Here is an 11796-nt window from a genome sequence, read left to right on the forward strand (position 1 = left end):
AGGACCTGAGAGTAACAGAAGAGGCAGAGAAAGCGAGCCCAGGCTGGGGCCAAGTGGGCACGGGGTGGCCAGAGAAGGCTCATCTGGAGAGGCAGCTAAGAAGGGGAGACGGAGGTAAGAGAAAGTGCAAAACCCTGAGGTCGGAGGGCCTGAGCTGTTCTGAAGACCAGTGAGCCAGGAGGGCGGGGCTGAGAGGCAGGCAGGGCTGGCTGACTGGGGGGCGCAGGGCTGGCTGACTGGGGCGGGGTGCAGGGCTGGCTGCCAGCTCCATCTGGGACAAGGTAGCTGGTATGTTTGTGTGAGGCATCGGAATGGAGACACTTGTAAAGACAAGCGTGGGGCTCATGGAGGCCAAGGGGAGTCAGAAGAAAGCTTGGAGGGTGGCCCAGATCAGGGAGGGCCCATGAGACACCCCTGCGCCTCCTGGTCAGCGCAGCAGTGCCACCTGTTAGGCGGTACAGGTGGGCGGACCAAGAGCCGCGAGGACACAGGTCAGAACACACGCCCCGCGCCCCTCTGCCCCAGCCTGGTTCTGGGCCACGTCTCTGCCATGGTCCGTGCCCGCGTAAGACGCGGCAATTCTGACACTTGTCACATGGGAAATAGTTTGGTGGCCACGGACCTGACTCTGGAACCAGGCAGACGCTGAGAGTGAGATGCCTTTGTTGGTAGGATGGCATCCGACGAGAGACTGCCAGGGCTGGGCCTTGACAAGTTGGAAGTGGGCCAGGGATGGAGTTGGGGTGGGGTGGGGGAGCTGGAGGACAGACGGCGTGGGCCGGTCCTGCCCTCCCGTGGCAGGTGTGCTGGGCTTTGGCTAACTGGCACAGCTTTGCCCTCCACAAGCTGGCAGGGAGGCCACGCCAACCCTGCTGGCTCCATTCTGGAACTTGGGGCCACGTGAGCAGGCAGAGGTGCCCCTGTTGCTGCTGAGCCTTGGAGTCAAGGTCCAGAGTTTCCCATGTGGCCCCTGTCAAAAGCGTCCTCGGCCTGCCTGCCCTACCCCTAGTAACAGGAAGGGGGCATCAGCCACGGCGCCTGGGCTGCCACGTCCCGGTACCACAGGAGGCGGGACAGCCTTCCCACAGTCGTCTCTGCAGCTGCGTCTTCCTCTAGCGGGCATCGTTTGCCCGTGTCCCCACTTGCGGGCGCCCAGTTGGGCTGCACCCATCAGGGGCTCTCACCCCACAAGCTGAGGTAGCTGCAAAAGCTCACAGAGCGGAGCCAAACCCCAGCAGGAGGCGCTGCGTGCCACAGCCACGCAGCTTCGTGTCTGGGCAGCGTGCGTGTGGCCTGCCTCCCCTCCCCGGGCCTGCCAGGCCTGTCTGTGGTCAGCCCCGTCCCCTCCTTACCTGCTGGCAGCTTCCCACTGCTTCACCAGGTCGTGGCCGGTGAGGCTCTTCAGAGACTTGGGCCCACTGGGCTCATCCCGCTCGGTCTTCACAAAGTCTGTGAGGAAAGAAGGGGGAGACGGTGGGAAGAGTAAGTGCACAGGCCTGAGGTCAGAGGGGCCTGGGCTGTTCTGAGGTCGGCGAGCTGGTAGGGAGCAGGAAAGAGCGTGTGAGGCCCAAGCCCAAGCCCGGGGCAGACGGGCCGGAAAGGTGGACACCTCCACTGGGCACTCGCACCCCGGCGCTGGACGGCGAGTGTCGCTGCCTGCGGTGCGGGTGAAGCAGGGTCTGAGGCTTCACACGGGGCCAAGAGGCCTGGTTGTCCTGCCCCCCGCCCCGAAAGAGAGCTGGGTGCGGGCTAGCCACTGTGCCCTGGGACATTGCCAGCCTGGAACTGCCAGGACGGACAGGTCAGGAGATTATTCCTTGGAGTTAGCGTAAAGTCTAACAGGGGCTGCGCAGGGCGTGCAGCACCCAAAGAGAACCCACTCACGTGCTAAGTGGGGAACCCCGTTTCTGCTCCTGGCTGAGTTCCCCTCACCCCAACCCACTGTCCTGCTCGAGAAAGGCGCCCTTGCAGGCGGGGAGGGGCTCACGCGTGGGTGGCAGCACCCCCGGAGGCCCAGAGCCTGCCCTGGAATGGGGTGCCACATACTGCCCTTGCTCCTCCGCTCAGGCGCAGGACCCCACGTTTACAGCTTCCAACTTGGCAGAGACTTGGGGAAGCGGACTTCAACCCGGAGTACCCACTTTCCTGGCCTGGGGCCTTCAGTCCTCTGCGCCTCAGTTTCCCTGACTACCGCACACAGATGCGACCTGGCTTGCCAGGCCACGGTGACAGGCCACGGTGACAGGCCACGGTGAGAGAACGGGGTGACAGCTGTAAGACAATCCCTTCAGACGCTGCCGAGCATAAAGCTGAAGCCAGCTCGTCTGGGGCTTTGCTACCTGAGTACTTTTGAGTGGGAATTGAAGCAAAGGGGGAAAAATCCACCTGTTGCCATGTGAAAAAGAAATACCTGATTAACAAACCCTGAAGCTCTGACCTCTCAAACCTTTCCACATTCAAGCAGAGGGACTGTAACACGGCAGGCATGCTCGTCTCCAAGCGGCGGGCGGAACGCGGACCAAGGGCTCATGTGTCCAGCCCTGCCCGGGCACCCCCTTTGATGTCGCTAGGGCTCTGGGCCGCACTCGCTCTCCTGGGACGGAGGAGCGACAGGTCGCAGCTAGGCGACGCGGCTGCACAAGTGGGGAAGGGCAGGGGCTGGCGCCCCAGACTGGCACGACTCATGGCCAGGGAAGCCCCTGCAGGGGAGCCGTGTACCCCAGGGGGGCGGCCCCAGGTCACTGCCTCCTGGCCTCCGCCCAGCCAAAGAACGCAAGAGGCTTTAACGGGACCGGGAGATTTGAGCTCAAGTTCACAGAGGTGCTGGGGCGCTGCCAGGAAGAAAATCCACAGACCCTGCTATTTTGGGGGTGGCTGGGGTGACAGTAGGGAAAGCCCATCAGCGGCGCCTGGGGCAGGACACTCCCGCTGGTGTTCACGCGTGAGAGCGACTTGGGAGGTGCAGAGCGGGGTAGGCACGATGAGGCAGGGCCAGGGTGGGCCTCGAAGACAACAGCCATCACAGCCTCTGTTTGGCCCCGGCACCACCACGCGGGGGCGGGGGAGGAGCCAACAGCAGGCATGGGGCAGGGGCTGGTATCAGGTGACAAGAGGCTGGAAAATGCACAAACGTGCGTCCTTCAAGTGAGGGGTGACGGGGTCAGGAAGGGGGTGGTGGTTCCTGGTCTCTCAGAGCCCGCCAGCAGAGTCTAGGCAGAGAGTGTCGGTGGGAGCGACCTTCGCTGCCAAGCCGCAGGCCGGGAAGGCACCGGCCCACGGCCACTCACCGTAGAGCTTCTCTCTCATCTTGCCCTGGGACGTCTGCAGCTTGATCTCGCCGCGGAAGTGGCCGGTCAGCTCGCCGTGGTGGGTGAGCGGCGTGTAGATGGGGACCTGAGTTTCCGTGGCCTCCAGCCGCAGAGCGATGCAGCCCTCGCCTGGGGGAGGGGGCCGGGTCACGCCAGGACCCCCGTCATCTCAGGGGGTCCCCCGCCACCCGGCCCGGACCCAAAGCTGCTCAGAGAGGATCCTCCAGACAGCGACTGCGCGGGAAGTGCCGGGCAAGCCCCTGGAGCGGGGGTGCCGCAGCCAGGGAGACACGTCCAGCTGGACAGCAAGACACCACTCTGACGACCGGAGCAAACAGCCCTTTCTCAAGGCCTGAGGCAACCTAGGAGAGGACAGAACAGGACCACGGAGCCTGCCCGCGGGTGTCTTAAGACGTCAAAAACGAAAGCGAAAATGCAAAGGAGCGGTTGGGCTGGGGAAGGCCAGCTGCAGCCAGCTTCCAGGGGGGGTCTTTCTGAACGCGCCACAACTCCTCAAAATCGCACCCCGGAACACCCGTGGGCAGAAACCCCAGCAGACACGGCACACACCAAACGGAGACGTGGCTGGTTCATTTCAGTAAGTGCAAACCGGTTCAGTCTCTAGAGTCACCAAAAACGCAAATTCAGGGAGCACGAAGGGACGTTCTCACAGACAGGAACTCGGCACAAAATCGAGGGAGGGCAGAGAAGACCTGGTGCCTGCAAGGGTCTGGGGGGCACCTGGTCACGGCGAGGCCGTGGCTGGTCTTCAGCAGGATGTTTGACAACCTGGCTGAGCCGTCAAGATAAGAATGGAGGACTTGAAACGAGGCTGCAGGTCATTTGTGGAATATTAGGGAGCCATTAAAAAGCAGCAGCCCATGGGCCCTCCCTAGTGGCGCACCAGGCTAAAGCACTACACTACAAAGGTTAAGCCACTTCCGCATGAGTTCAATCCCTGCCTGCCCCAGAGGTGACCACATGGCGCGGCAGACCTCTCCTGAGCCGCCCGCTGCTCCCCTCAGCAGTGTACTTCGTCCATCTGCCTGTTCTGCTCCCCGCTCTGTCTCTGGTGAAGCCTCTCGCTGCCCCTGCACCTCTGGCCTGTACCCAGTTCTATATGAATAAATAAATAAATCTTTAAAAAAAAAAAAAGCAGCAGCCCTGCAGGGCATGGAGAGGATCACGGAGAACGAGTGTGACGTGAGACGAGGCGCGGAGAGCACGTGGCCAGAGGAAGCCCCCTGCCGGCCCTGACGTGGAGTTCGTGGGCGCCGCGGCCTGAGCCGGCAGCGTGAAACCAGGTTCCGAGTGCTGCAGCCGAGACGAGGCTGTGGCGGACTTTCTGTCCTCGCTGTGCTCCGTGACAGCATCGTGGTATTCGCTGTAGGAATTCCCGGAGGGGACTCGGGAGCACAGACCTTGACCGTGACAGCAGCACCCTGGGATCGGTGTTCCCACTCCAGCCGCCAAACCTTCCCACACCCAGCCCGTTCTGGTTGGAGACTCTGGCTCCGGCCAGCAGACCCTCGGGCTCTGCCCAGCCCGCCCTGCTCAGCGGCCTGCTGCTGCAGCGCGGCTGGCTGGGTGCAGGCTGAGTGAAGCTTGTCAAAGTCCCTCAGTGGCTCTGTCACCCTGGACAAGGCACCCTCGTGGCTGCCTCTGTGGCCTGCGCTCGGCCACCGGGGGGGCGTCACCTCGGCGTCACCCTCAGTGTCTCTGCAGCCTCTTTCTGCTTCCAGCCAGTGGCACCAAGCGCGATACAGTCCCTCTGCTGCCAATACTGGCCCTGCCCGCCTCTGGGGCCACCTGACTCCCCACCCCACTCCCCAATATGAAAACCGCCCAGTTTTCTCCTCTCCGTTTCAGCCGCTGCCCTCATGCTGCCCCTGGCCCTGACTTGGCGTCGCCACCACACCTGGCTAAGAGGCACGTGTGCACTGGGTACCGTCTCGCCCGAACTCCGGTGGCTCCTGCTGCTCCTTCAGCGCGCGCGCTGGTTTGTACGGCGTGGCTGGGTCTGGCGCGGGCCTCTGGTTCTCTCTGACCTCCTGCCCCTCACCCTGGGCTCCAGCCTCACGGACAGTGCCGGGGCACACCAGCCTTGGGCTCAGGCCAGGCACAGGCTGGCACTGCGCACCGTGGCGCAGACCTGGGGTCAAGCCTGGGTCCCTCCCGGGAGTGCCTGCGTGACCTGGTGCCACCTGCCCTCCGTGCGCCTCGGCCGGCGCCTGGGAGAACAGCCCTGCAGAGCAGGCCGAGCGCCTGCGAGCGCCCAGGGGAACAGGCTCGCGAAAAGGAGGTCGGGTAGCTGCTGGCTGTGCCTCCCAGGAGGGGTAAGTACCCCACCCTGGGGCCTCGCGTAGGGAGTAGGGTGGGGTTTCTCCCGAAGGAGAGGACCGTCAGCCTCACGGTGGAGCCCCCAGCTTGCAGCACGGGGGCCCACCGCGCTCGTCACGCCCTTACCGTAGGACTCGTCGCTGTCGGAGGACTTAATGCTAATCAGGATGTGCTGGTCCAGCAGGTACTCGGGGTCGGAGATGATGGGCTTCAGCTGCAGAGGCAGAGGCTGGGTGAGGCTGGGGCTGGGGGCGTTGCCAGCCCAGGGGTGGAAGCACTGGTGACCACAGTAGCTGCCCCCCACTGAACGAACCGCTTTTCATGGCCAGGAAAGAGGAAGGGACCCGTATGTGCATCCCACTCCCCTGCCCCCTCAGCCTAGGCCCAGGGAGAGCCTGACTCCTGCGGCCCCATCTCCTTTGCAACCCAGTGTCCTAGGGAGCAGGGCCAGGCGGACAGGCAGGTGACCCAGGTCTGAGGTGCGCACTTGTGCCAGGCTCCCCAGAAGGGGCCACTCTCCTCGGCCGCCCCCCAGGGCCAGCGGCACTGACAGTGGCCCTTGGGTAGGGGGTGGCCTGTGTCCTTCCTCAGACCCTCCCCCCCTCTGGCCTGGGGGTCGCCGGGGATGCAGCTTGGTGAATGAGCCCCTCAGACCCTACATCGGGCTGCCTCTGGCTTCTGCGGGCTCCTGGCTAGGGGTGTGTGGATGGCGGTGGGTGAATCCACATGCCCCCCCAAAACCCCCCTCCCACGGGTAGGGCTGTGTGGGTACAAGAACAGGAGGTGCTGCGAGTCCTCGTGCCCACATAGCACAAGGGGCCTTGCTGCAGGCCCCACCCCCACCCCACGGACACCAAGACCCCTGTGCTCGCCTCTGGGTGCAGCTGGGGACCCCCCGGTGGAAGAGCATTTTTCCTGCAGTGAAGCTGTGCGTGTCCGCACTGGGGCTCCCCGACGCCATGCCAGTTCGCTCCTGCTGGCACGGGACCACGGACACGGCCAGGCCCCCCGCGCTCAGTATGGGGGCGAGCTGGGGGCTCCCATCGCCTGCTCTGCTAGGTCTGAGAGCTGGTGCCCAACAGGCCCGTAAGCACTGCAGGGGTTCGAACTGGGGCCCGGGTCTGTCACTGCAGCTGCGGGACCCTGAGCTAACCTCAGAGCCCTGCCTCAGCGTCCTCCTTGGCAGTCGCCTGCTGGACGGGTGGCCGCTACACCCCCTCTACGATCCTCGAGGGGAATCAAGTTCCATCTAGGAACGGGGGCCACGAGGCCAGAGCTTTGTCTGTCATCCATTTCTCAAAAGTGTTCAGGAGCCGCCGACACAAAGCCACCTGGAGGGTGGGCTCTGGGGCTCCGTGCCGGGGCACCGCCACCGGCCAGCCCGGCCAAGTTCTCCCCGGGGAATGCCGTCCTGAATCACCTTTGGAAGGGTCTCTCCAAACTTCACCACCAACTCGCCTTCGCTTCCTTCTTCATTGTCTCCTTCCTGACTCTTGACAAAACCTGTCGGAGGAACAGGGGGCTGAGTTCTGGAAACGGAGCAAGAGGCCACACAGGAAAGACTGTGGGAGCCCCCCTCCCGGCGCCCCACAGGGAAGGCAGCCTCCCTTTCCGGTCTACAGGGGCCTGGCATGGCGCAGGGGCGTGGGGGATTCTGTTTTGCTGCGGGGATGGTCATTTGCCAACACGGTCTAATTATTTCGATGAAAATCTGAGTGCATCCCCTTCGCTTGGGTTCCTCTTTGCCACAAACCGGGCAACAAAGGAATCATCACACGGCATCGTTGGGAGAGATGACAGCTCGTCCCACGCCACTCAAGATAGCAGCCTTTAGAAATGCTAATTTAAGCTTCCTAATATGCTGTTTCCATAGAAATGTATGCAAATGTCTCTATAGTTTATTAAAACACCCGCTGCTGGAAATCCTCATCCCCTTTGGAAAGGCTTTGCCCGTGCTCGCGGGGCTGGGGTGCAGAGCCGTGGGGAGATCAGTCTGTCGCCAGGTCCCAGCCCGCAGAGGTGGGGGCCATGGCGGGCGGGGGGCACACGTCCTCGCCCAATTTCTGGATGCATCTCAGCTGTCCCGTCCTCAGGTGGGCGGAGCTGATCCCACCCCCTCACCGCTCTCCAGCCATCTCAGCGGGACAGCTGGAACCACGCAGATCTGGCTGCCAGGGAACAGCTTTCGACAATATGCCCAGGACGCCACCCAGAAAGGGTGTCTCCTAAACACAGGGGCGCTAACTGCTGCTGGGTGGCCGGCATCAGCTTGCTGGAAAATGCTCCAGACCACCTGAAAGATGTCCTCGTGGGGGAGGGGGCAGCGGACCCCGAGAAATGCTGGGAGGCTATCAGGAGCAGCTCAGGCTCTGGTGCCGGCCCTGGGGGGGGGCGTCCGCTGGCGTCCACTGGGCCGAGGGCCAGTGTCCTGGGGCTGGAGTAGCAGCTCCACGGGCCCTGGGAGGCCCCTCACCCAGTATCTGGGTGTCCCCTGGCACTCTTCACCTGGGACCCCACTTCTCTGACCCCTGCGGCCACTCATGCCTGAGTCCTGCCAGGGAGAAGTGAAGCAAAGCACCCCCAGAGAAAGGCATTGGCGAGAGAGGGGCAGCTGCCCCGCCCTCCCGCACCCTGAGCCCCACGCACTCTCTAAGCAGCTCGAGTGGAATTCCAGGTAGAATTTGGTCTGGGACTTGGTCTTGAGTGTGGCATAGCATCCAAGAAATTCGATCTGCCCTTGGCTGTCGGCAGTCCCGGGACCTGGAAGGAAGAACAGAATGGGTGCTGCCATGTGAGGGAGGGGGCGGGGCTGAGCCCTCTGCACCGGCCAGCGAGGCGTGGGCACCCCAGGAAGGGCAGGGTGAAACGCATCCGGAGCTGCTTCCCGGCCCCAGGCCGCGCCGGGGAGCAGAGCGAGCTGTGGGGAGAGCACGGCTTGACGCCCACACTCAGATCCACCGGTGAGCCGGGCCCCGCGGGCCGCGCTGGCAGTGAGACGTGTCCGTGTGCCCCTCCGAGGCGATGCTGAGCCTTCTCTCCTCCCAGCCTGCCTCGCTCTTTCCTCCCCTGGCTTTACTGAGGGCCGACAGCTGCAACCGTCTGCGTTTAAATGCCCTCGTGCCCCTCGGCAGGCGTTACGAAACGGTCTCCAGGATCCAGGAAAGTCACACACCCCGCGCCGCCCGGAGCAGTCGGTCTGTGTGTGAGGACGCTGGAGTCTGCTGACTTCCAGGACATGCGCTGTGCTGGGCCTCAGGGCACCTGCTGTGTGCTGGTCCTCAGAGTAGACTCATGGCATGATGAGGGTTGTGCCACATCTCCCCACCTCCCCATTTTCTGTTTCTATGAAGTCGGCTTTTTCTTATTTTTTGAGAGATTCCACATACAAGTGATCCCATAAGCATGTGTAAGTATGTGTCTACTCTTCCTCAATACTCTTCCCTTTTCCTTCCCCACTTTTTGTTCCCAGGATTTATTTATTTACAGAACTGGGGTACAGGCCAGAGGTGCAGGGGGAGTGAGAGGATTCATCAGAGACCGAATGGGGAGCAGAACAGGCAGATCAAAGAAGAACATGCTGAGGAGAGCAGCGGGAGGGTCAGGAGAGGTCTGCCGCGCCCTGTGGGTCCCCTCCGGGGCAGGCGGGGATCGAACTCACACTGAAGAGGCTGCGGCCGGCTTGCAGTGCTGTGTCCTAACCTACTGCGCCACCAGGGAGGGCCTTCTTTCCCTTTGTAAGCCCCACAGCACCCAGCCAGGTCTGCTTCAGTAAACACCCACGCTCAATCCAGTACTAGGTATTTGGGAATGTCTGCCGTGGGCTGGCCCCATAGTGGGGGAGACGGCCGCCCGACAGGTGCCGCGGGAACCCAGAGAGAGGGGGTGGGAGGGTTCGGGTGGACGGTCCTGAAAGGCAAGGGCTAGGAAGGAGAGGAGGGTGGGATGAGGCTTGGGTGGGGGGAGGGGGTCGCACTGCTGGGCTGTGGGATCAGAGCCCGGCATGGCCAAGGGCGTCTCTGGAAGTCAGACAGTCTCAGGGTCCCTCAGGGCATGGAGGACGTGGACTTTCCAGCCCGTACCTGGAGCCCCCACTCAGCCTCCCTAAAAGAGCGTGACACGGAAGTGGGCAGAGATGACCTGACTCCAGCGTCCCCAGGCTGAGAACTGGACATGTGACTGGGGACATCAGCCCTGCTGGGACAAGGGCTTCCTAGGGGCGGGGGCTGAGGGGTGCTCTGAAAGTTACCCACAAATCTAAGGATCACTTACTCCAGTGTCCCCCAAACTCAGTGATCACCCCCTACCTTCACAATTGTCATCACCTCTGCCTACCATGCAGCTGCGCCAACGTGAACTCAGTGTTCTCTTTAAATGGACTGTTTTTAAAGTAAAATAAATATTTAAGCGAGAATGTTTATCACAGCACTAATCGGAAACTGGTGTCACCTGCTTTACACAGAAAAGACAAATTGAAAATATACTGATTAGATGCATTAGTATCAAAAGTTGGCCCATATCCCTCTCAGAATCATTTTTGATAACTCCCGAGAAAACACTCACTGAGCCATGTTCACCCTGTCTTAAAACCAAAGCTTAAAAAACGGATATAGACGCCAAAAAGAGCAAGAAAATGTTCTGGACAGAAATCGTGATGTGACTTGGACCTCAAGACACCCGTCCAGGGGTAACAGGTTGGCCTAGAAGGATAAGCCCTCATCAAAGGCAGACAACTGATTGCTGCAACCAGAAGATGAGTGCCCAAGACCGCTGGCGTGGACAGTGGAGGGGTGGACAGTGTCCTTGACTTACCGTTCTTGGAGACAAACTGGGAGGTGACGCCTGCCTCAAAGGTGGCAAAGACAGGGCTGTGGTCACTGGTCATGATGTCACTGGTGCTGCCTGCAGGGGAGAGAAGGCATTTTTGAGCAGGATGAAGAAACTCTTTGGTCAGGCCAGGGGTGAACGCATGGCAGAAATCATCTCACACTTAGGGAAATCTCCAGAAGTTTCACACCTGTCGTCCCACTGACATGCTGCCTTCTTAGAAAGCGCAGTGAGTGTCTGATGCTGTCTCCTCGTGGCTAAAACCTGCCCACACTAGTGTGCTGAAGACGTTTGTGTTTTGAAGTAGACGGTAGCTGGTGCACCGCAGAGATTTCTCTGGTCTGAGCCCTTACTTAGTGATGAGCACACAGCTCCGGTGGGGCGAAGTCCACTGAGCATCGGAGAGGCGCCACCATGCCCCAGTGCCTCGAGGGGTCAGCAGAGGGGGAAGGTGAGGAAGTGTAGACACTGAGTGTAGACAACCCTCTGGAAGAGTGTGGGGCTTGGGTGAGAAGGGAGGCAGCAGGGCTTGTCAGGAGGCCGAGAGAGGGCAGCTCTGGAACTTTGAGGCCTTTGAGAATGCGCCATGGAGTACAGAGGACTCCACTGAGTTGTGCGTTATGAGGCTGAGCTATGAGGCTCCCCAGGGAAGGCTGAGGAGTGACGGTGAAACTGCAGGGCGCGCCAACCGTTCCCGGGAGTGGTAGGAGCCGCCGGCGCAGGGCCAAGAAGGCAATAAAGCCCTGCTGTCCTCTCCTGCAGAGACGCCAGCAGACAGGCAAACACCCAGCTCTCGGTCACCCAAGGACATGGGCAGTTCACACACAAGGGAGCAGAGATGGCTAAGAGCATGGGAAAAGCACTCACTCGTGAGCGACCATCACACAGACTGAGGAACAGCTGAGGTAAAGTAGGCGGCCAAGTGGATGGGGGTGTCAAGGAAGGATGTGGGCATGCGATGGTACTGGGGAGCAGGAGGAGGGGTGCAGCAAAGCACCCAGGCAAAAAAGGAAGACAGGAAGGCGCCCCCCAACCCCGCCAACGGAAGTGGTAGGAGGGGCGTCATCTTAAAGCACATTTGGACCTGCAGGAAGAAGCCAGCGAGGGTCGGGGCGGCTGGGCTGACGTAGGGGAGGATGGAGAGACGAGTCTGGAGTGGCCACGAGAGAGCTGGTGCTGGGAGAAATCGAAGGGTTGACAAGCTGGCTCCTCTCTGCTTATTCTTTTCTTTTTTATATTTTTAAAGATTGATTTATTTCTGCACACAGAGCTGGGGCACAGGCCAGAGGTGCAGGGGCGGTGAGAGGCTTCACCAGAGACAGAG

The 11796-nt window shown here is 61.4% G+C and overlaps 1 protein-coding gene across 1 annotated transcript in view; it reads right to left on the reverse strand.

Moving 5' to 3' along the window:
- Positions 1 to 11796, reverse strand: part of INPP5D (inositol polyphosphate-5-phosphatase, 145kDa) — an 82914-nt gene that overhangs the window by 5630 nt on the left and 65488 nt on the right. Inside the window, exons 19-24 of the mRNA XM_012725176.1 lie at positions 10458 to 10547; positions 8295 to 8408; positions 7069 to 7151; positions 5775 to 5862; positions 3288 to 3437; positions 1353 to 1449 (exon numbers count right to left, since the gene is read on the reverse strand). Coding sequence (XP_012580630.1) covers positions 1353 to 1449; positions 3288 to 3437; positions 5775 to 5862; positions 7069 to 7151; positions 8295 to 8408; positions 10458 to 10547 — 622 coding nt within the window. The remainder of the gene's footprint in view (positions 1 to 1352; positions 1450 to 3287; positions 3438 to 5774; positions 5863 to 7068; positions 7152 to 8294; positions 8409 to 10457; positions 10548 to 11796) is intronic.

The sequence above is a fragment of the Condylura cristata genome, unplaced genomic scaffold (assembly GCF_000260355.1).
Source record: "Condylura cristata isolate star-nosed mole 26May11 unplaced genomic scaffold, ConCri1.0 scaffold00002, whole genome shotgun sequence".
NCBI lineage: Eukaryota > Metazoa > Chordata > Mammalia > Eulipotyphla > Talpidae > Condylura > Condylura cristata.